Below are 24,488 nucleotides of genomic sequence, written 5' to 3' on the forward strand. Positions count from 1 at the left end.
ATTTGATTTATAGTTTAAATATTTGTGACTAATTGTTATTGTTATAAATACACATATTTTCTAATACTAAATTATTTTATGTATTTGAAATTCAAAATATTAATAAAAATTACAACATTGTCAGGTTGTTTTTGACAAATTGTATATAAAAAAAATAATATAAAATGAAATTAAAAAAAATAAAAATTAAGAATAAAAAATATAAATATTAATTAAAATTAAAAAGTATACAAATAAATTCTTCTAAAAACTAAGAAAAAGTAAATTAATGAAAATAATAAGTTATTATAAAAAAAAAATTTAAAATTAGAATAATGATAAAGTTTTCATATCATTCTACACTCTATAATTTTTATATTTGTATCTTTTAAATTTTACTTTCTACCAATTTTTTGTAAGTCAAACTTTTTTGTTCTTTAGTACCAAATAACCAACATTTAAATTTTTTTAACCAATGTTCTTCATAATCAATCATTTCATTGGTAATTTCACCTTTATACTCCAAAATGTCTGATGTAAGAGACAAATTTTTAAATAATAAATTATTACTTGAGGAAAAAAGTTTACTATGTTGAGTCATTATACTTTCTGAAATATCTTTTCCATCATTTTCTTTATCAACCTGACAACCAAAATTTTTTCTTTCTTTTTTATAATTTTTTTTAATTAAATTAAGATCAACAGATGACTCAAATATACTATATGATGATATTTTTTTTGTATTTATAATTAAAACATTATTTGATCTGGAGGTAGTAAATGACCAACCAATAGGATTTAAAATTTTACATGCTTCTATCATTTCAAGACACTCCATAGAATGATTAACTTTTTCATTAAGTAACATAAAATCAAAATTATTTCTTAATTTTGAGTAATTTCTTAAATCAAAAGCAAAAAAAAGATTCAAAGATTGGAAGATTAAAAATATTTCTAATAACATTGAGTAAGTACATAATGACCAAAGTATTTTATATAAAAATGTATTTGAATCTAAATTGTCAAAATTAACTATAATTTTAGTAATAATCATAACAATTCCAATTAAAATAGTTGGTATAAAAAGTAATGATTTCCCAAAAAATGGCATAACAATTTTTTTATGAATTTTTATATATATACCATTGAACCATTTACTAGTAAGATAGAGAGAATTTATGACAACTGATAATATTAAAATTAGAGAAAAATAACATTTTAATATCATTTTTGTTCCATCAATATAATTAGTAAATGAATATATTATAATATTCCAAATTAGTAGTATTATAATAGTATGAATAAGAATACTTGAGTAATGAAATAAAGCAAAACGATCTGTTAAATCTTTTTGTTTATGAAAACTAAGAAAAAATTTAAAAATCTATAAAAATTAAATATTAAAAGTTTTTTTTTTCAAATAAAAACAAAACATACCATAAATTCAAAAAAGAATAAAATAGAACATTTTAAAAGAAGCATTTTAAATGAATATTGATCCACCAAAATAAATGAATATAAAAGTATGAAAAAAAAGATACATGTAATAATGTGTAAAAAATATACTTCTGGAGTATAAATTATATTTTCATTGATAAAATTTAACATATATGGATGTTTTAATAAATCCCATTGTTTTTTTTCTTTTAATTCTTTTAATACATGTTTATTAATAACTTCTTCATTACATTCTAAATTTCTTATATCTTTTCTATAATCAAATATATATATAATTCTTTCTTTTAGTTTTTTAATTCTTGTTCTTGAATTAAGAAAATCTTTGGTAATTTTAAATCCAACTATTTCAGAGGTATGTGATGATGAATTTAATGGAGAACATAATGAATCATTACAATTTTTACTTGAATTAAGTTCTTCATTTTCCTGAATAAATTTATTCATATTATTTCTAAAAATAATAGAAAATATATTTAAACAAAGTAAAAGTTAATAATTTTAATAAACTATATGACAATTGTAATATATTATGATTGGAGGTAGATAAATGTTAATTAATAATAATGTCATATAAAATTAAAAGAACATCCTAAGAATAAACCACATTAATAATAGAAAAAAAAAAATACTTTTAAACTAATATAATACTAGTTGATATAATTAATGATCTCTGTTTAATGTTCATTACTTTACTAATATTTTATATATATTTACAATGTTAGTAGTAAAAATAAAATTATAAGATAAATAATTACTTTGATATATTCACAAGCTTGTACTTGATTTTGATGCAATTTTTATGACAATACCTGACGCCATTATAACATACGCCATTGCTTTTGTTATTTATTTTATTTTATAATTATCATATTTCATTTATTTTTTGATTGAAATGAGGAGTATTTTGTCTCCTACAATTTTTCAAGTTATAATAAATTATTTTAAGTGAGATAAATAAATAATAATTTTCTCGAATATTTGTAAAAATTAGAAAATAATTGATGAGAAAAATTTGGGATATTTTAAAATTTAATATTTATAAAAAAAAATTATACAATTAACTTTCTTATCAATAATAATTGTCCAATTATTTTGTTATTTAAAAAAATGAATACAGTTTTTAAGATGGTAAAAAAAATATACATATAACTCTATAATTACTATCATATTTTGTTATCGTGAATTAAATTTAATTTATAAAATTACATCAATTAGAAAAAATAGATGTTATATTAAAAAAGACTATAAATATTTTATCTAAATTTAAATATCTTTTATATATTTTAAAAATAAGATACTAATCAAAAAATAAAAAATTTTTTTAAATGAATATAAATTTATTTATCTTTTATACAAAAAGAAATATCAAAAGATTTTAATTTTATATTATGTATATAATTTATATACACAAATTGAATAGATAAATTTTATTTAATTTTATTTAATTAATTTAATAATTTTTCAATATCATTACTAACAGCATCTTCAGTATTTTCACCATTAACACTAACACAAGTACCTTTCTTTTTATAACTTTCAACAAATGGCATTGTTATTTCTTTAAAATTTCTGAGACGTCTTTGAACAACGTCATCAGTAAGATCATTTCTTCCAGTAGCTCTACCTTTATCTAAAAGTCTTCTAGTTAATGTTGGAGTTGAAACATCAAGATATATGATACGTTTAAATGGTTTAAATTTTTTTTGAAAAGACTCTGCTTGAGCTGTATCACGTGGATAACCATCAAGAATAAAACCTTTTGTTCCTCCTTGAACAGAATCAATCATTGTTGTCATAATAATATTTTCAATGTAATCTCTTGGAACAAGTAAATTACTTGCCATCAATTTACGAATTTCATTGGCACGAGGAGAATCTTTTGTCAATTCAATTCGTAATAAATCACCAGTATTTACATAAGTGTAATTAAGTTTTTTACAAAATTTTTCACATTGTGTCTTTTTACCAGCACCAGGTCCTCCAACTATTGCTATAATATTATGATCTCTCAATCCATATGACAATGACATTATAATTTTTAAGGTATAATTTTTTTAATATTATTGTTAAATTCTTATATAAAATAATAAAATAAAAAAATTTGACTATTTACAAAACAAATTCATAATTGAATATGGTGAAATAATTTTATCAATTAATTAATTTATTATATCTATAAAAAAATTTTTTTCTTTTATATTTTTAAAAACAAATTACAATTTACTTGGTTAAAAAAAAATAATTTCTCTGATAACTGTAACAATAAAAGATAATTGTATATTATAAAATTGAAAAGAAATTAAGCATTAATAAACTAAAATAACCCTATAAACGGAACAATTTTTATAACATGATAGTAATTATATTAAAAATTTAATTTATATAAAGCAATATTTATTTATACAATTTTATTTTTTTTTATTTTTGGTAAAAATTATTTTCTTATTTTTTTTTATTAATATTCATTTATTTACCTTTTAAAATTCTTTTAAAGTTTCAAGAATATATTAATATTTACTTAGATTATTGATGCAAAGAAAAAATTACATTATTTAGCGCATTGTTAAATGATTAATTTCAATAGAATAAAAATAAAAATCATTTAAAAAAATAGTTACTTTCCATCTGATTAATTATTAGGTAAACATTTAAAAAGTAACCTCTTTAAAAATGAAGTACAAACATTATATACTTCATTAACATTATTCATGATAAAAAAAATAAATATAAAGATCTCTTTATTTAAAATTTATTTAACTAAATTCCTTCAATTGACCTCTTAATTTTTCATTTTAAGAAATTTAAAAATTCTTCAACCACAATTTTCTTGATTATATATTGTCATTTACCCATAAAAGAGATAACAGACAATTGACTATATAAAAGTCTCCTGAAACTTTTTTCCCTTCCTTCATTTTAAATGATACTTCTATACATTTAAATAAATATTCTTAATTGTTCTTAATATGACAATTTATCAGATAGACGAATATTTTATAAACAATATTTATTTTGACAAGATACTTGTTATCAAATATGTATATAGTAAGAAAGTTAATATTATGTATATCACATCATTTTAATTGCTTAAGATATAACACCTTTTATTATCTTCTTGATATATGTTGTTAAATACAAAACATTTTAGGAATTTTAATTTTACAAAAGAATAAAATTCATTACCAATAATATATTTTAATCATGTATCACTATTAAATTATATATTTTATCATATCATTTTTATTTATTTTTATTTATAAAAATAATTTTAATTATCTTTTTACCTTCAAATTTACATACACTATTTATTTACTTTTAATTTTCTTAAAATGAATGCATTTATCACTTTCTTTTTATTTTATTATTGTTTGATTGTTTTGTACCAATTGTATATATTATCTTTTCTCCTTTAAACATAATATATACATTCAAAATGTTTATCAATTACTTTTTGTTTATTTTATCAAAATACTTTTATATATATATATATATCAACATTTTACCTTTACATGATAATAATAATAATCATTCTTCTATTATGTTTCCTTATCATTATTAAAAACATTTTATACATTTTTCAATAACAAATTTATTTGGTGTGTCAAAATTATTTTTTTTCTTTATCTAAAAATAAATAGATGAAAAAAAAAAAGTTTTTTATCACTTTTTATTTTGATCATTTTTAAATATCAAAAATTTTCTTTTAATCCATCTTTATATATTATTATAATATATTTAATCTCTATTCATATATAGATATTTATAACATATAATAAATGGCCATATTTTATTAACATAACAAATATATTAACACCTGCTGTTTTTTTTTAATAAACCCTTTCAGTCTGAATAATATTATTTTTCATTTTTACAATTAAATATCTCTTCCTTATTTAAATAAAATTTTTAATTTATCATTTGTATTATATTTAATAATATCATATACATATATTTGACTTATATTATTACTTTAATACACTAAAAATATAAATATTTTATCTTTTATTTAAAGAAATAACTACCACCTAACATAAAAAAAAACTATTTTTTTTTAATTATTTTGATAGAAAACAATAAAATGAAGGGAAAAAAAAAACTTTTTTAAAAGATATCTTTTTACAAATTTTTTTTTTCTTTTTATTCATAAAGAAATAAAGGAGAAGAAACATATTTAAGAATATTTTCTTTTTCAAGGCTATAGGTTTTTACCAATTTTCTATTGTACTATTCTCTTTTTAAGTAACAACAATATATAACATTTAAATATTCTTTTTCTTATTATTGTATTTTTATATATATATATGTTGTTTTCTTTTGATGTTTTAAATGAAATAATCAACAAAAAACTTGAACACATTATTTTTAGGGAAAATTTTTTTTTTTTGAAGATTGTATTATTTTATTTAAATATATCTATTCTATATATATATATTGTTAAATATATTTATAAATGTATATATATATCTAAAAGTGATTTAGGACAGTTTGTGTGATTTAAATAAAAGATAAGATTCCTATAGAGTGGTTACTTTTTATTAACTTTATTTTATTTCTAAAAATCTTTTGCTTTTTATAATTTATTTTTAATTGGAATGTTGAAAAAAAAATATATTTTTTTTTTATATTTTTAGTTTACAAAAATTTATTATTAGATTAATGTGTAGAAACAAACTACTTAGAAAGGTACATAAAACTTATACATTTTTTTTTATAAAATCATTATTACTTATTTTATGTAAAAAAAAAAATAAAGATAAAATAAATTTTTACATTATTGATGTTAATAAAAATATTTTTTCCTCAGATAAAAGGAGATGGTATTAAGTATCATTCTATGATCATGAGTCATAAAATCATTTAATATTCACATAAATATTTATTTCAATCTTTCTCTCTATCAATATTAATTTTTTTTTTCTCTTTCTTGTATTAGTTTTTGGAAAGAGACATGAATCATTGATAAAAGGTATTATTCTATTTTTTATTTTAAACTATATTATAGTATCTCTTAACAGTATAATCTTATTATAAGTGATTCTTCTAATATATATATATATATATATATATTATATAATTTTAGTATCTTTCTATATAAAGCTATATAGATGTTATGAAATATTTAAACATATATAATATTATTTGACCCTAACATTGATATATATTTTAAATGATTTGAACAAGAGAAATGAATATATATATATAATAATTTTTACTATAGGTGAACATATAAAATGTTTGTTTTACATCATGTTAAGGATATATATATATATATTCTTTTTTCATTTTGATTTATTAAACCTATTTTCTTATTAAAATTTCTATTAAAGAGGATAGAAAAAGATAAGATATAAAAAAAATTGTCATAAGATTAAAAGCCATCATTATTATGAACAGATGTCTCTATAATTTATGTTTATCCCTTTTAATTGTTCCTCTTTTATAATATATTCAAGAGGAATGCCCTTATTGATATTACGTTTAATAATTAGGTTTATGTCTTAAACTATTTCTTTTTATTTTTTTTTTATTTGATTGATATATCTTAATATTATATCATTATTAAAAAAAATAACTTCTTTTTTTTTCTAGATATATTTATGGCATCAGAAATTGTTGATTATGAGACAAAGAGATATCTCCAGGAATTGGAGTCATTTGGTTTACCACCACCATTACAACCTCTTTGTACAATCAACAATGAAGAATATACCAATTTACGGAAGATGAATGATATTACAGAAAAATTAAATAAATTAAATCTTGACAAACAAAAGGTAAGTTAAATTTTTATTGTTTTTAAAATCAAATTACTTAATAAAAAAATTTTCTATTATTATTATTATTTAGAAATTAAAACATGAAAAAAAGAATGGAGATGATAAAAAAAATATTATAATTAACAATAATAATGATAAAAATAATGCCAACAATAATTTTTTAAAATTTAATAATAATGCTTTAAATTTAAAAAATGAAAAAAATGTAACATATAATCCAATTAGTAATAACAGGAAAGACGAGAAAATTCAGTTAGATAGAAATAAGATAATATTATCGAAACCGGTTAATGAAAATAGTATGAGTTATAAGTTTAGTGAAGAAGATAAGAAAGAAATTATTGACAAAGAAGTTTCCAGGAAATTAAGAGAAAGTGTAAGTGGCTTGTTTTCTATTTCCTTTATTTATAAAATTATAATATAAAAAATTAATTTATACCTTTTAGATATTAAAAAAAAACAGGCCTCTAAACAATACTTTATCATCACAAAATCAAACAGTTGAAGACGCCAAGGAATATCTTAAAGCACATAAAGATGTTTTTGAAAATGTTAATGATATTAGAGGAAGGACACCCTCACCATCATATTTTGATCATCAATCAACATATTCAAATATCACTAAACCATATCGAAGTTTTGATAAAAGTGATATAATATCAAGAAATATTTATTCACCAACAAATAAATATACTACTTATAATAATATTCCATCACCCTCATCTAGTAGTATAATAAGTAGTATTGATAATGAAAGATGGTCAAATAATTCTTTACATAATTCTTCAACAGATTCCTCATCTATAACAATCCCCAAAAATAATAAAACATTATATACAAAGAAATATAATCCAAAAGATTATAATAATATTATAAATAATCATGATAACATTTATTCTTCAATTGCTGACAACAGAAAAGATAATACAATAATAAAAACAATCTTAAATGATGGAAAGAAAAAAATTATTAATAATGATGGAAAAATAAATAAAAAAGTTGAATTTAATTTAACACCAAATATGAAAATATATAATACATCTGAGGTTAAAAAATTACCAAGATATACAGTATCACCAATAAAAAAAGAAACAAGTTATATTATAGGAGTATGTTCAAAATGTTCCCTTAATCTTTATAATACAGATTCAATAACATATGCATTAGAAAAAACATATCATGAAAATTGTTTTAGATGTATCACATGTCGACAACCATTGAAAGGAAAAAAATTTTTTCATATTAATGGAAAAATTTATTGTGAAAAAGATTATATAATTCATGGAATAAAGGATAATACTGAAAAATGTTATGAATGTAAAAATAATATTGTTGATGTTATTTTAACAGCACTTGGAAGAACATATCATCCACAATGTTTTAGATGTAAAGAATGTAGAAAAATGTTAGATGGTTCACCTTTTACTGTTGATAAAAATGGTTATATATTTTGTAGTGAAGATTATCATAAAATTTATTCACCAAAATGTTCACGTTGTGGTAAAGCAATTTATAATGATAATGAGATAACAGAAGTCATTCGTATTACATCATTAAAAAAAGATTTTCATGTTAATTGTTATGTATGTGAAGGTTGTGGTGTTAATTTAAAAAATAATTGTGATAAAAAATGTTATCCTTTGGATGGAGTAATACTTTGTAAATCATGTAATATTTTATGGACCAGAACTGGTGGTAGTAAAAATCCAATTACTAATTTGTAAAATTATATTTTTAAAATGACTTAAATAAAGATATATATATATAATAATTCTTAATAATTTTATCATATACAAAGACCATTATCTATAAATATTTGTACAATATTTATTTTTATCTTTATAAATTAAATTATAATATTTACAAATTTAATAGGTATAATTAAATACCAGACATAAAGGTGTGTCATTCTTAAAACATAAGTTTGAGTAATATATTTGTATGATAAACAATAGTATTTATTCATTGTTTCATAAATTAAATTAAAATATAATACTCAAAATTACTTATTTATAATTATCTTTTCAAAATATTCTTTTGTTTTCTTGAATATTTCTTATTTATAGAAATTAATTTTTATCCTTGAAAAAATGTTACACCATTTTCTTTCATTAATGACATTAATAAAAACTTCAAAAAATTTATTATAAAAAGAAATATATTTAAAATAAAAAGTTTTATCATTTTTTTTTATCCCGTAGGTAAAAAAAAATTATTTGACATAATTTTTATACCCAATATAAATCTATAAAAGAATATTTCTATTTCCTTGAATTTTACAATTCATGAAACACCTTCTGATATATATATATATATATATATATTTTTTTAAAATTTAAAGAAAAATTACAGTCAACATTTAATAATAACATATATTTTTTTTTCTACCTTATCATTGATATTTATTTATTCCAATATATAGGAAAAGGAAGTAACAAAAAAAAATATTCAAACTATTAAAATAGAAAAGATTACGACATTTAATTAATATAAATTAAGTAATGGACCACTTAAAGATAAAGTTATGTTTGAAATGCCAATAGGGTAAATATCAACAAACTTCAAACTTGTCGATTGATATTTTCTCCTCCTTTTAAAAATGTAAAGGCAAACTTTACATATATATAAATGTATTGTGAAAGAATCAAACTATCATAATTTTTCTAGTCTGGTCTAATAACTTTTTTTTCCTACTTTTATTGTATAATTATGGAGTTAACAACAAATGAACTTCCTACTCAAACTATTGAAAAAGTACCATCACTTTTGATATATGGAATAATAATAGCATTTGGAGTTTGCCTTATATGTATATATTGTTTATTAAATCTTCTGTATTCTCGTAAGACAACAGAATTTACAAAAGTATGGTCTCCATCAAATGTAAGTATACAATCTAGACCAAATAGAATTATCACTTTTGGTGAGATGCCAAGTTATGGTGAAGAAAAAAGGAGAAAAGAAACAAATAAAAGAGTTTTTAATAAACTTAATAAAGTTACAACAGCCTCATCTACACCTTTTAATCTATCCCAAGCTAATTTTTCACCTTTTAATGAAGAATTAATTAAGAAATATATTAAAGATGATATAATTAAAGATTACTCTTATTGTTCAACTAATTATGATCCAACAATATTATCATCTATTCATCCCTCTAATTCAACAAATTTTGGTTCTAAAGTTGATTATAACAATAGGACTGTTATTTTTGATGATTTAACTAAGAAAGAATCCATCAAACATGTATAGTTAACATTTGTAAAATTTAGTTGTTTATTTTTATTGTATAGATAGGAATGGGTACTTTTTAATTATATATTAGTGCCACTTTGTTTTTTTTTTGGATAAAAAATATGTAAATAAATTGTTGTTTTATTATTTTCACAATGTCATTGTCAATTTTTTAATTATTTATACAGATTTTGACCAAAAGTGTTTAAAATAAACTTTTAATTTTTCTTAAATAAATTCTTGTTTTTTTTTTGTTAATTTTTAAATTTAAAAATACTTATAAAAAAAATATAAATATTTACATTCTCTTTTTTAATTTATTAATTCAAATTTCGTCTATATAATATAAGGATTAAGGACAAAAAGTAAGAATCATAATTTTATTTTGTTAGTACCGTTTGTATTTGATCTTCTCCTGTTGTTTCTTTTTACCTTTTCCGACATCTTCTTCAGGGGGGACGTCACTTCCTGCTGTCAACCAAGGAATTATAAAAGTGACAACTCCTTTGTAAACTACATAACCGGGAATAATTAAAAGAAGAAGGTAAGACTTTGAATATATTGCTCCAAGAACATGGCAAGCTGATGAAAGAATAACTGAATCTAAAAGGTATTCACCAAAACCTTCTGGATCATTTAGATCACTTCCAGCATCTATAACTACTCCTTTTTCATTTTTTTTTGCTTTGGCAGAAATGCACATCAACCCAATTAAAACGTTTTGGAGTATAAAGGCACATCCAAAACCCACCCATTCCCATGTAGAAGGTGATGTTAAGAAATAAGCTGCCAAAATATATATTGCCTAGAATTATTTATACATGTTTTTTTTTTTACAAATTCATAAACATACCACAGTGGTATATGATACAATTGAATATGTGGTAATAGTAGACATATTTTCATCGTAAATTTGTTTTTGACCTTTTGTCAATTTTTTCCCCTTTCCACTGGTATTCATTTTTTTTAAAATACCCCTCTGAAACTATATTTAAAAAGTGATTTAGAGAAATTATTATGTTACTAGATATGTATAATTAAATGATCTATTAAAAGAGAATGTGTCCAACTGTAGTACAAGACATAATACCAAAAATGTTGTAAGATTGTAGACGAAGAATTAATTTTTGGCATTATATTTTAAAATATTACTGTATTTTGTTTTAATATACCTACTTAAAAATGAATAGTAATAATGAAAAAAAAAATAGGAAAAATGAATTAAAATCATTTATAAAGAGATAGAGATAATAATAGAAGAGACTTGATAATAAAAAAATAACATTCCAATATAATAAACGGTAAAAGATTGTATATGTTCCTTTTCTTTTTGTCTAATGGTCATGAAGTACCAGACGGAAAACTTCATTAGAAATGAAGAATGATGCTCCATTTGGTCGCAGAATGAAGAAGTGGTTAAATGATTGTATTGGATCTTCATCTGTCTGCAATTGACCAAAAACAACTACAGCAATAGCTCCATCATACAAAGGTTGACAGTCGATTTTCGTGAGGGCACGTTTAATTTGTTTAAAAGTAAGTTGCTAAAAATAAAAAAAAATATATATATATATAATTAAGATATAAGAAAAACACACCTGATGTTGAGATAATATTTGATCTCTTCCTTTACATTGTTTTCCCTCAAAAGTTAAGTAAGAATTTTCAGGATCATATAAATCACTAAGTCCTTGAGCTCTTATATTAACATCTCCTACATCAAATTTAGAGTAATAATGATTGACAAAAGCACCACCAATTTCATTAAAATTAGGATTAAAAGCCATTGATAATAAGTGATAGGTTGGTCTCACAGACAGAGTAGGTTTTGTTAGTACACGAGACTAAAAAGAAAAAAAAAATCATAAAAATAAGAGATAAATATATGAATGCATATATATAATGGAAATATCATGATAAAAAAAAAGTATTATGAAACATTAAATAAATAATGTCATTTTTCTTCATAACAATATGACATAAAACTTTCTAGATCTTTCTATTGATTCAAGTGGTGAAAGAAAAAATACTATACGCAAAATTTTTTTTTTGTTAAAGAATGATGAGGAACAGTTTACCAATAAAATTACATTATTTTATTTATGTAATACACCTCCAAAATTTAAGAATACCATATTAGAAAGTAATTATCATTTTCTAATGGATTTTTTTTGGTATATTTTAATAAAATTATTTTTGTATTAATAATGTATTTAATGTTTATGTAAATATGGAACAAAAATGACAATGAAAATTAATTGCTAGATTTTGTTGGAGGTTAATAAAGTTTCAAATAAAGGTATTGGATCAATTATATAATTATTATGTATTTTTATACATTTTCATTTAAATATCCATCTTTAGGTTCAAAAAGAACAAATGTATATTTTAGATCTTTAGAAATTTTCATAATAGCTGATTTATTGGTTGATTGACCAATATAATGTGGTGCAGAAAATATTGTTACCAACTTTTTGTTGGCAAAAAATTCAAAACCCTCGTCAACTACTTGATGTGCTCGAACAATCATTTGAAGATCGTTAACTGCAAGAAATTTTTCTAAAGCAACTTTACCAAATATTCTAGATGCCCCTCTAGGGGATTCCTCGTAATTATCAATTTTTTCGGATGGATCAGCCCATGTTAAATCTGCTAGAAGTCCCATATCAGGGATATCACACGGCCTTTCTATTTCTTCAAATTGGTTGAAATGAATAAGTTCTTCAGAGATTCCACCATGCATACAAAGAATTTTTTTTTCTATTAATGCACAAAATGGCATATTTGCAAAAGCTGTCTGAAATACTTCCCATAAATGAGATGAATAACGGTTTTTACATTCTGAAAAGAAGCCATATTGTATATTAAGAAGTCTTAAAAAAAATGACAATTAGTCAATACAAATAAAATTCCTACCTTGATTCATGATTACCTCTTAAAAGTGTGATATCATCAGGATACAAAATTTTAAAACAAAAAAGTATTATCATAACTTCTAGTTGAAAAGGACCTCTATCGACATAATCTCCAAGAAAAATGTACTTAATATCGGGTGGGTAACCATTATAATGAAACATAGCTAGTAAATCTTCAAATTGTCCATGAATATCACCCACAACAGTAACATCAGTTGAAACTTCAACAAGAATTGGTTGCATCCAGAAAGCCTCCCGTGCACGGTAAACAATTTCTAGGAGTTCTTTTTCGGAAAATAAACATGTTGCTAAAGCAGGTTTCCAATCTTCAGATAATCTTTTTATGTAACCTTCTATTCTATTTTTTATTTCATTTGGATTTTCACGTTTTGTAAAAAATTCTTCTTCATTGTACATTGCTAAAATTTCTGGTGTATTTATTGGTGTTTTTTCATCTTCTTTTACCGTTTTTGTAGATTCCATTGTACTAATTTTTTTTTAATTTTAAAAATAATTGCGTAAAGAATTATTTTTAAAAAAATAAAATCCTATTTTAATTTTTTAATTCTAAATATAGTTTATGGTAAGAGAAATTTAAAAATAAATTGACTAGTATTCAAAAATATCTATAGAATTTTATTTATTGAAGGAAGACAAAATAAAGTTTTTATTTAAAACATTTTTATGATAAATTTCCAGAAATATACATAAATCATATAACAAATATCTAAAGAAAAGGGGATAATAGATTGGAAATAATTAAGAGATAAAAATCTTTAGAGGAAATTAACAGAAAAAATGCATAAATACTTAATTCTGAGAAATATATATATATATATATATTTTAATACTTTTTAATAAAAAAAAGTATTTATTGTTATTTTGCTTTAATGCAATTTTTATCAATTATTACCCATTTGAGCTTTGTTCGTCTAAAAATATTATAATATTAAAGATTTTTAAAAAAAGTTTATAAATCATACCTGGACAATACCAATAATCATTCCAAAAAGACCAATAGCAGAAGCAAAAATTTCAATAATAAGAATTTTTACAAATAAAGATGGATTGGCAGCATCAGCCAAAGCTGCCCCAGATCCTACAATACCAACAGCAATACCACAGACAAGATTTGAAAAACCAACAGTTAATCCACCACCAAAAATAAGATAACCAGATAAAAGATTTCTTGCATAAATTTCTCTTGTAGCTGTGGATGGATCAAATGAATGTAATTTTCCAACAAATACAAAAGCCATAATTATACCAAAAATGGCGACAGCTTCACAAAAAATAATTGAAACAAGATTTTTTGTTCTTATTCTTGGAGCTTTTACACCACCACCAAGAATTGATGATCCTGTTGTAAAAATTCCCCTAAAAAATTTATAAAAATAAATATAAATTTTTTTTTAATAATTAATTTACCATCCAGCACCAATAACTGAAAGAGAGAGGGAAGCTCCTACTCCCAAACCTGCCCACATACTGGGTGATGTACTTTCAAGAAACCATCTAACATCTACTCTCGATCCTTGTCCAGTAAGCATATAATATAATCCTTAAAATTATTTAATAAAAAAAAAAAGTTTCATAAAAAATTTATTCTTACCAATGCATGTTAAGATAAAACCAGTAAATAAAGAGATAAAGATAGATGTTTTTGCAATAACACCAGTCATTTTTAAAAAGTTTCTTTGTATCTAAAAAAAATTAATATTAAAAATTAGTATATTTTAGGGCTATTTTTATATTTTATTAGAAATCAATATTTATATAAAGAAATAAAAATATCTTTTTCTATGGGTTTAAGCCTTAAATGTAAAAGTTATATTAAATATAATGTAAGAAAGGATGTTTTGTTTAAGCACGAAAAATTATAGGATATTATTGGGGAATTGTTTGTTATATATTGTGGATGAATTGGTATATTTTGCCTTTTTTTTAATCGGTATAAAAGTTTCACCTAATATTTAATTTAGCCCAAAAAAAAATTTATTGATATTACAGTAACATTTTAATTTAAATATTAATTTAATTTAATATATTTTTATGAAAAAATTATAATTTTCTTTTTACCAAAAAGATAACACTTTATCTCGGTATTATTTATTTTGAGTTTTTTTTTTCTTCTAAAATTTATAATATCTCTCCATTTATGTAAAAAATTATTATATCATATAAATTATCCAATCAATATTCAAATTATCTTCATATTTTATATCCAAAAAAGTTGTTTAATTTAACATATGAGTTGTTTTAAATCTATAACTCCAAAAAATACTCTTAAGATTCATTTTTTCAAAGTAACCTTTTGTAATTTTTTTTTACTTCAAAATATATAATATTTACATAAATGATGGGACATCTTAATAAATTAATTAAATAAATGTGTTTTTTAATTTACCATAATTATACCAACCGTTAAAAAATATTAAATTAACATTTACAACTGGAGAATTATTCTTTGAACATCTATTTAAATTGTAACTAGTAACATTTATATTATCTTATTATACAATTAGCTGTTTAAAATATTTTTATCAGATATACATTATTGTAATATAATAAAAGTAGATTAATTATATGTTGTTTTTTTAAAAGAAAAATTTGAAAAATATAGACTAGCTTTTTTATTAATACAATAGAAAAAAAATTTGTCTAATATATTAGTAGTTGTTGAAGCTTGTAAAAAAATGTGAAACATCCCTTTTTTTAACATTAAAATTGCTTTCTACATGACAATTTTAGTTTTTTTTTTTTGAATTTTTTTTTTTTATTTAATGTTGTATTTATAAATCCAGAATATGTTTATTTTTATGATACAATAACATATTAATAAAATAATTATTAATACATAGTTTGTTAGTATAATAACTCAATATATATATATTTATAATTATGATATTCTTTGTTTTTTTATTAGTATCAAATTACTCAGCAACTTTATGTTTTTCCTAAAATAGTGTGCATTTAAAGAATGTATAAAATTCAACAGGTATAAAAAAAAAATTTTAATCACATGCGTGTAGAAACTGTCGTTTTATAGTATTAAAATACTAATAAATTTCCAATGATCGTTGATAAATATATTTTTTTTATTTTCATATCTTCAAGTACTATTAAGTATTTGACATTCTTTAAATTAAAAATGATATTATTAAACTTTAAAGCATAAATATATTTATATTTATATATATATATACTTAAATTAGAAGTATATTGGTGTTTAATAATCTTATGTGTGAAAGTGATTGATAAGCAAAAATAATTCATTACTGATAATATACATTTCAAATTTGAAGGTTGAACTTATGTAAATATTGGAAAAGTTTCCAAAAAGAGCAGGTTTTATAAAATATTTCATATAACATCAATACAGTCTAAAAAATTTAATAATATTTTTATTAATATGAAAATGAGTTACTTAAAATAACATTTTTATTTTTTTTTTGTCACCCATTGAATACAGTATAATTAAAAAATATTTTTTATTTATCAAATAATTACAATTAAATTAAAAGTTTGCTAAAAATTGGATAAATATGTTTTGTCTACATTATCATAATGGAAGTGCATTAAAAATGTTTTGTATTATATAACTTAAATTAAAAAACCACTAATTTTCAAATTATTTTTCATACATTTTTCTATTAAATTTAATTAATAGTTAAAATTTTTTTTTTTTTTTTGTAAACCAATGTACGTAACATCTTCTTTTTTCGGTGATTAAAAATTTTATAATATCATTAAATATTAACATATGATTTTTAATAAATTACCTATAAAAAAGATAATCATTTATTTAAACCAATAAAATTTTTTTGACATTTAATAGAACAGAAATAGTATGATAATAAAAATTTTTAAAATACCAATGTTTTAATTTTTGTATTATTAAATTTGTTAACGATTTTCCATACATTTTTTTTACATTATTTAAAAATTTTTTTAAGAAAGTTATTACAAAAATGATAAATAAATATGGTAAATCTTTTCTAAAATAAGAATTGTGATTGATACAATATTAATTAAGAAATATTTCAAGCAATTAATTGAATTATACTTGTTTACTTTTTATTTTTATATGTATTATTTGTTAAAATGATTAAATAATGTTGAGATGTATAATATATTTTTATCAAGAAATTGTATAATAATTTTTTTTTTCTTAAAATTTTAAAAATTGACATGTCATAACATATCAATATTTTTAGTAAAATACTATAATATTATTGGAAAAGGTAAATTTTACACATTATAGTGCAATGTAATGTGTTGTGATCAGACCACCTAAAAATATATTTCACCTTCAATTACCAAGACGTTATAAGACATTTTTTTGCCAATAACTATAACAGGTTGCTTTAACAATAATTAAAAATTTATTTTATAAATATCATAAAAAGTTATTAAACCATTATAACATTATAAAATTATAAACATTAATAAAAATATCTTAAATAAAATAATAATATTTATTTTTAATAAAAAATAAAAAATTTATAAACAGAAACATCTAATTACCTTGTATAGATGATCAAAATAGTATTAAAAATTTTTAACCAATATTTTTATGAATTCCTCTGCCTATTGAAGCTTAATAATATTACTAAATAATTTACACTTTTCTTATATCATTTTAATACAATAAAAAATATTTTGTATTTTAAATGAAACAAACCCGTTAAAGAATAATATGATATATTTTTAAAAAATTTTTATAAACAAATTAAAGATTAAAATTTTATAGTTAAAAAAAAAAATTGTATATAAAAGTCAATTAAAAGATAATTATGAGATCATGATGTAATTTTTTTTATCTCTACAAATATTAACTATTATTGAAAAATAAAATAGTTTTTTTTTTATTTCTTTTTTTTTAAAGCTCTTTTTTGTCAGAATCTCCTACTGTTGATTCCGTTAACAGAAGAAGGGCATTATAAATGTGCTTTAATTGGTGTTTAGTCTTAAAAAAAAGAAATAAAAAAATTAAAATATAAAAAAAATAGTATATTAATATTACCGCTTTATAAAACATGCAACTTTTTAAATCTTCATCCTCTCCTTCAGGGCAATTTTCAACATTATCACATAATTGTTCTGCTGATATACAAATATCATAATTTCTTTCATTTCTTGATGGACATAACATCATATGTTGTCCTTTACGGGCTGTTGGACATTCTGTAACATTAATTTTAATAAAATGATTATATAATACTATCATAATAATATACGTATATATATATATATGATATATCAAATACACAATTAAATAATGATATTTACCTTTTCTTCTCCTTCGATGATTCCAAATTTTTCTCTTTTGTTCCATTCTATTTCGCCTTAGGCGTGATGATCCAGTGCCATCATATGATGAATTTTGAGATTCAGAATTGGTGTATGGAGAAAAATTATTAAAATAAGTAGATGTATGTGAATTTAATTCATTAACAATTTTATTAAAAATTTCCCTTTTTCTATAAATAAATAAATAATTTATTTTAATTATTATAATTTACCTTTTAATAACAATATTATTACTACTATTATTACTATAATCTTCCATATCATTAGTTAAAATATTCTTTACCAAAAAAATTAATAAAAGTATAACTTTATCAAAACCAATCATTCTATTATTTTGTCTTCTTCTTTAAATTAAAAGAATATATAGTTTGATGGTAATGGAAAAAAAAAATATATATATATATATCCTTGTGATTAAATATTATATTATTTTAATAGTAAGCCCAGTAATTGTTTAAAAAATTCCTCTTCAACATTTGCCTTGATCTTAAAATATTTACGTATGAAAAAAAAAATAAAAAAAAAATTTACATATATATATATATAATAAGTAATTATTTTGTTATCATTATAATATAGATGAAAGAATTTTATAAACATATAGAAAAAAAGACAAAATTATAAACTTTTCTTTCTTTTTTTTTTTTAAAGATATATAAATATATTTGTTGGAAGAAAAATGTTTAAATTAATTGAAAATTATCAAAATAATAATGTATACATATTTTGTTGATTGTATATATATATATATACATGAAAATTTATAAATGTAACGTAATTTATAGATACTTTTAGCCGTATAATTATTATAAAAGTTAATGGACCAAGTAGTAATTTAAGACATGTAAAGTATAAAAATATATATTAATCATAGGAAAAACTTTATTTCATATGATTATTTTATAAAATTAAAAATTAATTTTTTTTTTATTATTATATTCTATCAATAGATTATAAAAAAAAAAAAATTATAACAAATATTTGTTAGATTTAAAATTAATTATGTAGAAGTATAGTATAAAATGATATCTTTTAAGATATTTAGAAAATAAATCACACAGTATGATAATAATTATTATATCCTGTAGTAGAAATATATATATATAAGATAAATGTTATGGGTAGTTGATAGAGTAACATTGAATGATGATGATATAAAGTGATAATTTATTAAAAAAGGAGGGAAGATCAAAATAAGACATGAATATATATATATATATATATATAATATAATGAAGAGAAGAAAATCAAGAATAGGAATTATGGAATGTGAATAAATATGTTTATATGATAAAGTTGTCAATTATGACAAAAATAAAATATGTATATAAATGGATGGTGATGTAATATTATAACTATATTAATAAATATTTAGAATTATATATTTTTCATTCTTTTTAATAATATCACTTAATCAACAAAAAAAAATATATTATGCTTACAATAGACAAGATATTCTCATAAAATTAATAATTTTGTAATTAAATTTTAATAGTAAAAAAAAAAAAGATAAGAAATTTTATAATAGTATTTAAAAATGTTACAATATTAATACGATAAGAAGATTAATACCTATTTTAGGTACCATATTTATATATTTAAATTGTACTTTTAAGTCTTTTTGATAGAAATTCAAATCTTAAGATCATTAAAAATATATATGATTACAAATTTTTATTGTCTTCTACAATACAAATAAAAATAGTAGTCATAAGAACTTTAAAAATATTCTTCTTTTTTTTTTTGTCTTTCTACTAAATATAAAAGTAATAAAAATTTATTAAATAGATATAAGAAGATACACATTAATAAAATGTAAAAAAAAAAATTATGAAACAAATTTTTAAAATATTATAATAAAAATTTTAAAAAGAAAGAATGTTGTAAAAGTGATAAGAATATTTATGCAGTTCTTTTAAAAAGATACTTTTTGTCATGACTATATATGTTTATAAAATAAAAGTTAAACCGTTTGGGATTAGACATTGAATAATGATTGTATATACATGTTGTTTGAAAAAGAGAAAACAAATTTGATAAAAGTGATAATTTTGAAATAACTTTTTGGGTAATAAGTAAATTGGATCAAAATATAATAATATACAAACCACACCTAAATTTTAAATAGTTATATTTATTTATCAATTAAAAAGTAATTTAATGTATATTTTTTTTTGTAACTTAAATGATTAATTGGATAGATTTAAATTTTTCATTATCTATATACCTAAAAAGATTTATTTTCTCTTTCACTTACTTAGTATATATTAATTTAAAATTATTTGATATGTAAAATTATTTTAAGATATATTATAGAATAAACATAAATCAACTTTGATATGATATACTTAGTTCGTAATAATAAAATATAAAAAGTTAGGTAATTAATTAATTATAAAATGAAAAAATTTCTTTATAATTAGATTTTTAATGATAGTATTTTTGAACACATTAAAAATGTTAGAAGAAAATTTTTATTATATTAGATTGTCTACAAAAAAGAAAAAATATAATATAATAAATTTATACAAATGTGGGAGATTAGAAATAATAAGTATTATAAATATATAATTAAATTTTGTATAAAACATATGTCTTTAAATAATAGACAAAAAAGATTTTGTCTTTTAATATATATTGTCTTATTATATATATATATATTTTATATAATTATAAGATATTTTAAAGAAAAGATTGAAGAACAATAGTATTTAGTAATTAAAGCATTTTTCTATAAATATATTTTAAAAAAAGTTAACTTTTTTTTTAGTGTAACTATAAAGTTTATTAAATTAATATATGACTTTTGGTACCAAAATTAAATTTATGTTTTGTAAAAATATATCAAATACACACATATATATATATATATATTTTCTTTAATTGACATTCAAATTAGGTGATTAGAGAGAATTGATAGATTGCTTTGATTTGATTAATTTAGCCTTTTAGTTGGTGGTGTAAAAAAAATATTTTACTTAAAATGGTATGTGTTATTGAATGACACTATTTGTTATTAAAATATTAGGTAAAATTTTTTTATTGTTAATATATTTTGATTTTAAAAAAAAAATAGATGAAAAAAAAAAAAGAATTAGAAAACAGTAGTTAATTAATAATAAAAAAATTTATTCTTAAAAGTTATGATAAACTTTTTAAAGATATTGTTTTATCATTTTGTGATATCATTCCTTCATTTTCTGGTAAGTCAAATTCTTCTCCTTTAAACTTATATATTGGATGGTCATCTTTGGTAATTTCACTATTTATTATCATAACTTGACGGCTATCATCAATCTTATTTTTTGAAACTAATGGTTCATCTTTATGAAATGGTTCTCCATAATTTAATGTTTGATCATTATTAAATTCAATATCTTTAAAAAATAATTTTTATATTAATAAAATAAGGATAAATATATAATACCTTGTCCTAGGTCATTAGTTAACATATACCTTCCATTAACTTTTTCCCATAAAAATAATGTAATAATAAATAAATTTCTAAAACTTCCATCAATAATATTATAAAATAGTTTCATTTTTATTTTAAAAAAAAATATATATATATAAAGTTAAAATAATTTTGTAATATTACACTATATAGTTTAAAATATGTAGTCCAGTCAATATAGAAATTATTGATAATTGTAAAAGAATATTTCCAATCTTCAAATATAAAAGAGTATTATAGTACTTCCTAGTTTTATCACTCAGATTTAACGATTCCCCTAAAAATACAATGGTATATTATTTATTTTGTCCTCTGAAAATAAGAAAAACTGGTTGAGTAAGCAGGAATTTGTTGATTTTTTTTTTAATAATACTAATCACAATATATATATATAAATGCATACAAACCTCTACATTTTGTATCCATATAGTACCTATATGTTTTATTTGATAAATGAATCCATCATAAATACATAACTATAATCAGATGTCTTTTTTTTTGGTTCAATATTAAATAAGTAAAAAAAATTATAATAATAATAATAATAATAATTTTGGAAGGTATAATTGACATGTTTTTAAAATAATGTTAACAGTAATTACTTTCTTTTTTAAGTGCTTTTATTAAAATGGCTAAGAATGTATATAATAAAAAAAAATTCAATATATATTTTCTATTTAAAAGTATGATAATAATAATATTAAAATATTTATGTATAATTTACATAGTCAAAAAAAAAAAATTATGACAGGTAAACTAATATTTATCAATAAAAATATTATTTATATAAGAGTTTATTCTTTAAAATATTTCAAGAATATATTTTCTTAACAAAATTTGAACATATACACTTTTCTATTACATAATAAATTCTTTATAGAAGGTCGTAACCAAAAAAAAAAAAATAAATGAAAGAGAAAATATTTTTTAAAACTAAAGATTTATATTAAAAATAAATTGTAGAATATTAATATCATATTATAATAATAGTAAAAGGAATTTTATTAACAATTATTCATGGACAGTATTTTTATTATTTTAATTCAAAAGGTCTTTTATTATGTTACAATGAAATGAACTTGATATGAAAGATTATACTATATAATAATATTAATGAAGAAAAATTAAAGTATAAAATATATTTTTATAAAAGTTAAACTGTCTTTTAATAGTATCAGGTCATATTAAGGAAAATAAAAATAATGTATTATACCTTTTTTTTTTATTTATTAAATATAATAACATTAATGAGGAAAATAGATTATATCAAAACAAGTTACAGGATAAATAAATACAATAGAAATTAAAATAACTACAAATAGTTATTATATTTTGCCATTTAATTTCATTCATTCTTAAATAGGTATTTAAAAAAAAATGAATAAAAATCAAAGTTAAACTAGATTTGTATATTTTTCTTATCAAATAAATATTATTAGATTAGTAAACTAAAAATTTAATAAATTAAAAAAAAGAGTATAATATTACAAATGAAAAGTATAGAGAAATAATAATATAAATTGTAAAATTATCCATAAATATAATTGAAATAATAATATAAAAGTTGACCGCTACATCAAATTAAACATATACTAGTTGATCAAACCTCAAATTATTGTAAATCTTTAAAATATACAGAATATAAATGTCAATTACTCTTATTACAAGTTTGGAAGTCCTTTAATACACAAAATATAAAGTGATCCTCGTTCTACTTCACTAGACGATTACATTATTTATAAAAAGAAAGAAAGAAATAGATAAATTTTAGAAATATATAACAACATTTATTTTTAAAATATTTAACAATTGATATATAATCATTAAAAACTATTAAGTGTATGAAAAAACTTTTTTTTGTTATTGAAAAGATAAGTGTAAGGAAATAAATGTATTACATAATGATATCAAAGCCTAATTTTAAATAAATAGTATTTCCATACATTTATTATTTCAATTTAACTACTACTTAACCAATATTTTTAATGTCCTTTTTTTGTTTCATTAAAATTTTGATTAATTCCTTTTTCAGCAGCAACTTCTTCATCAATTTCTTCTAAGAAAGTTTCTTGTTTAACAGCATAAATAGTATAAGTATATATTGAAATAACAAAAGCAATTATAACTGAAAAACCAATTATATTTCTATAATTTTTTTCAAAAATTTCTTTTACTCTTTCTTCATTTGCTTGTTCAAATTGTTTGGCAAATTTTTGTTGAGCTCTTGGTAAATCTTCTATATCAACACGTTGAAGAAATTCTGATTTCTCATCATATTGTTTTTTTAATTCCTCCTGACGAGATTTGTCTAAACAAATAGTTTTTGAAGGTTCTTTTATTGAAATTGAATATGATCTT

General features: G+C 19.7%; 9 protein-coding genes across 9 annotated transcripts; 2 read left to right on the plus strand and 7 right to left on the minus strand.

The window, feature by feature from the left end:
• Positions 1-367: 367 nt before the first annotated feature.
• On the minus strand, positions 368-1,881 carry SRAE_1000305400 (Hypothetical protein; the record flags this gene model as incomplete). The annotated part of the gene is made up of 2 exons (XM_024650201.1): positions 368-1,363; positions 1,417-1,881. 2 exons carry the CDS (start codon positions 1,879-1,881, stop codon positions 368-370), a joined length of 1,461 nt encoding a protein of 486 aa, XP_024504002.1.
• A 1,001-nt stretch (positions 1,882-2,882) lies between these two features.
• On the minus strand, positions 2,883-3,467 carry SRAE_1000305500 (Adenylate kinase isoenzyme 1; the record flags this gene model as incomplete). Its single annotated transcript, XM_024650202.1, has 1 exon — positions 2,883-3,467. One exon carries the CDS (start codon positions 3,465-3,467, stop codon positions 2,883-2,885), a length of 585 nt encoding a protein of 194 aa, XP_024504003.1.
• Positions 3,468-7,034: 3,567 nt separating this feature from the next.
• SRAE_1000305600 (Zinc finger, LIM-type domain-containing protein) lies at positions 7,035-8,938 on the plus strand (the record flags this gene model as incomplete). Its single annotated transcript, XM_024650203.1, has 3 exons — positions 7,035-7,211; positions 7,285-7,590; positions 7,661-8,938. 3 exons carry the CDS (start codon positions 7,035-7,037, stop codon positions 8,936-8,938), a joined length of 1,761 nt encoding a protein of 586 aa, XP_024504004.1.
• Positions 8,939-9,923: 985 nt separating this feature from the next.
• Positions 9,924-10,528, plus strand: SRAE_1000305700 (Hypothetical protein; the record flags this gene model as incomplete). The annotated part of the gene is made up of 2 exons (XM_024650204.1): positions 9,924-10,460; positions 10,508-10,528. 2 exons carry the CDS (start codon positions 9,924-9,926, stop codon positions 10,526-10,528), a joined length of 558 nt encoding a protein of 185 aa, XP_024504005.1.
• A 308-nt stretch (positions 10,529-10,836) lies between these two features.
• On the minus strand, positions 10,837-11,409 carry SRAE_1000305800 (Transmembrane protein 208; the record flags this gene model as incomplete). Its single annotated transcript, XM_024650205.1, has 2 exons — positions 10,837-11,253; positions 11,302-11,409. 2 exons carry the CDS (start codon positions 11,407-11,409, stop codon positions 10,837-10,839), a joined length of 525 nt encoding a protein of 174 aa, XP_024504006.1.
• A 373-nt stretch (positions 11,410-11,782) lies between these two features.
• Positions 11,783-13,846, minus strand: SRAE_1000305900 (Nuclear transport factor 2 domain and Calcineurin-like phosphoesterase domain, apaH type and Serine/threonine-specific protein phosphatase/bis(5-nucleosyl)-tetraphosphatase domain and Nuclear transport factor 2, eukaryote domain-containing protein; the record flags this gene model as incomplete). Its single annotated transcript, XM_024650206.1, has 4 exons — positions 11,783-11,992; positions 12,047-12,292; positions 12,787-13,321; positions 13,365-13,846. The coding sequence occupies 4 exons, from the start codon at positions 13,844-13,846 to the stop codon at positions 11,783-11,785; spliced, it is 1,473 nt and encodes a 490-aa protein (XP_024504007.1).
• A 419-nt stretch (positions 13,847-14,265) lies between these two features.
• On the minus strand, positions 14,266-15,045 carry SRAE_1000306000 (V-type proton ATPase 21 kDa proteolipid subunit; the record flags this gene model as incomplete). The annotated part of the gene is made up of 4 exons (XM_024650208.1): positions 14,266-14,295; positions 14,347-14,740; positions 14,792-14,924; positions 14,976-15,045. 4 exons carry the CDS (start codon positions 15,043-15,045, stop codon positions 14,266-14,268), a joined length of 627 nt encoding a protein of 208 aa, XP_024504008.1.
• A 3,200-nt stretch (positions 15,046-18,245) lies between these two features.
• Positions 18,246-19,001, minus strand: SRAE_1000306100 (GH16255p; the record flags this gene model as incomplete). Its single annotated transcript, XM_024650209.1, has 4 exons — positions 18,246-18,332; positions 18,390-18,550; positions 18,656-18,846; positions 18,889-19,001. 4 exons carry the CDS (start codon positions 18,999-19,001, stop codon positions 18,246-18,248), a joined length of 552 nt encoding a protein of 183 aa, XP_024504009.1.
• A 2,816-nt stretch (positions 19,002-21,817) lies between these two features.
• SRAE_1000306200 (Hypothetical protein) lies at positions 21,818-22,218 on the minus strand (the record flags this gene model as incomplete). Its single annotated transcript, XM_024650210.1, has 2 exons — positions 21,818-22,053; positions 22,104-22,218. The coding sequence occupies 2 exons, from the start codon at positions 22,216-22,218 to the stop codon at positions 21,818-21,820; spliced, it is 351 nt and encodes a 116-aa protein (XP_024504010.1).
• Between the last annotated feature and the right edge of the window lie 2,270 nt (positions 22,219-24,488).

This window comes from Strongyloides ratti (genome assembly GCF_001040885.1).
Source record: "Strongyloides ratti genome assembly S_ratti_ED321, chromosome : 1".
NCBI classification, from domain to species: domain Eukaryota; kingdom Metazoa; phylum Nematoda; class Chromadorea; order Rhabditida; family Strongyloididae; genus Strongyloides; species Strongyloides ratti.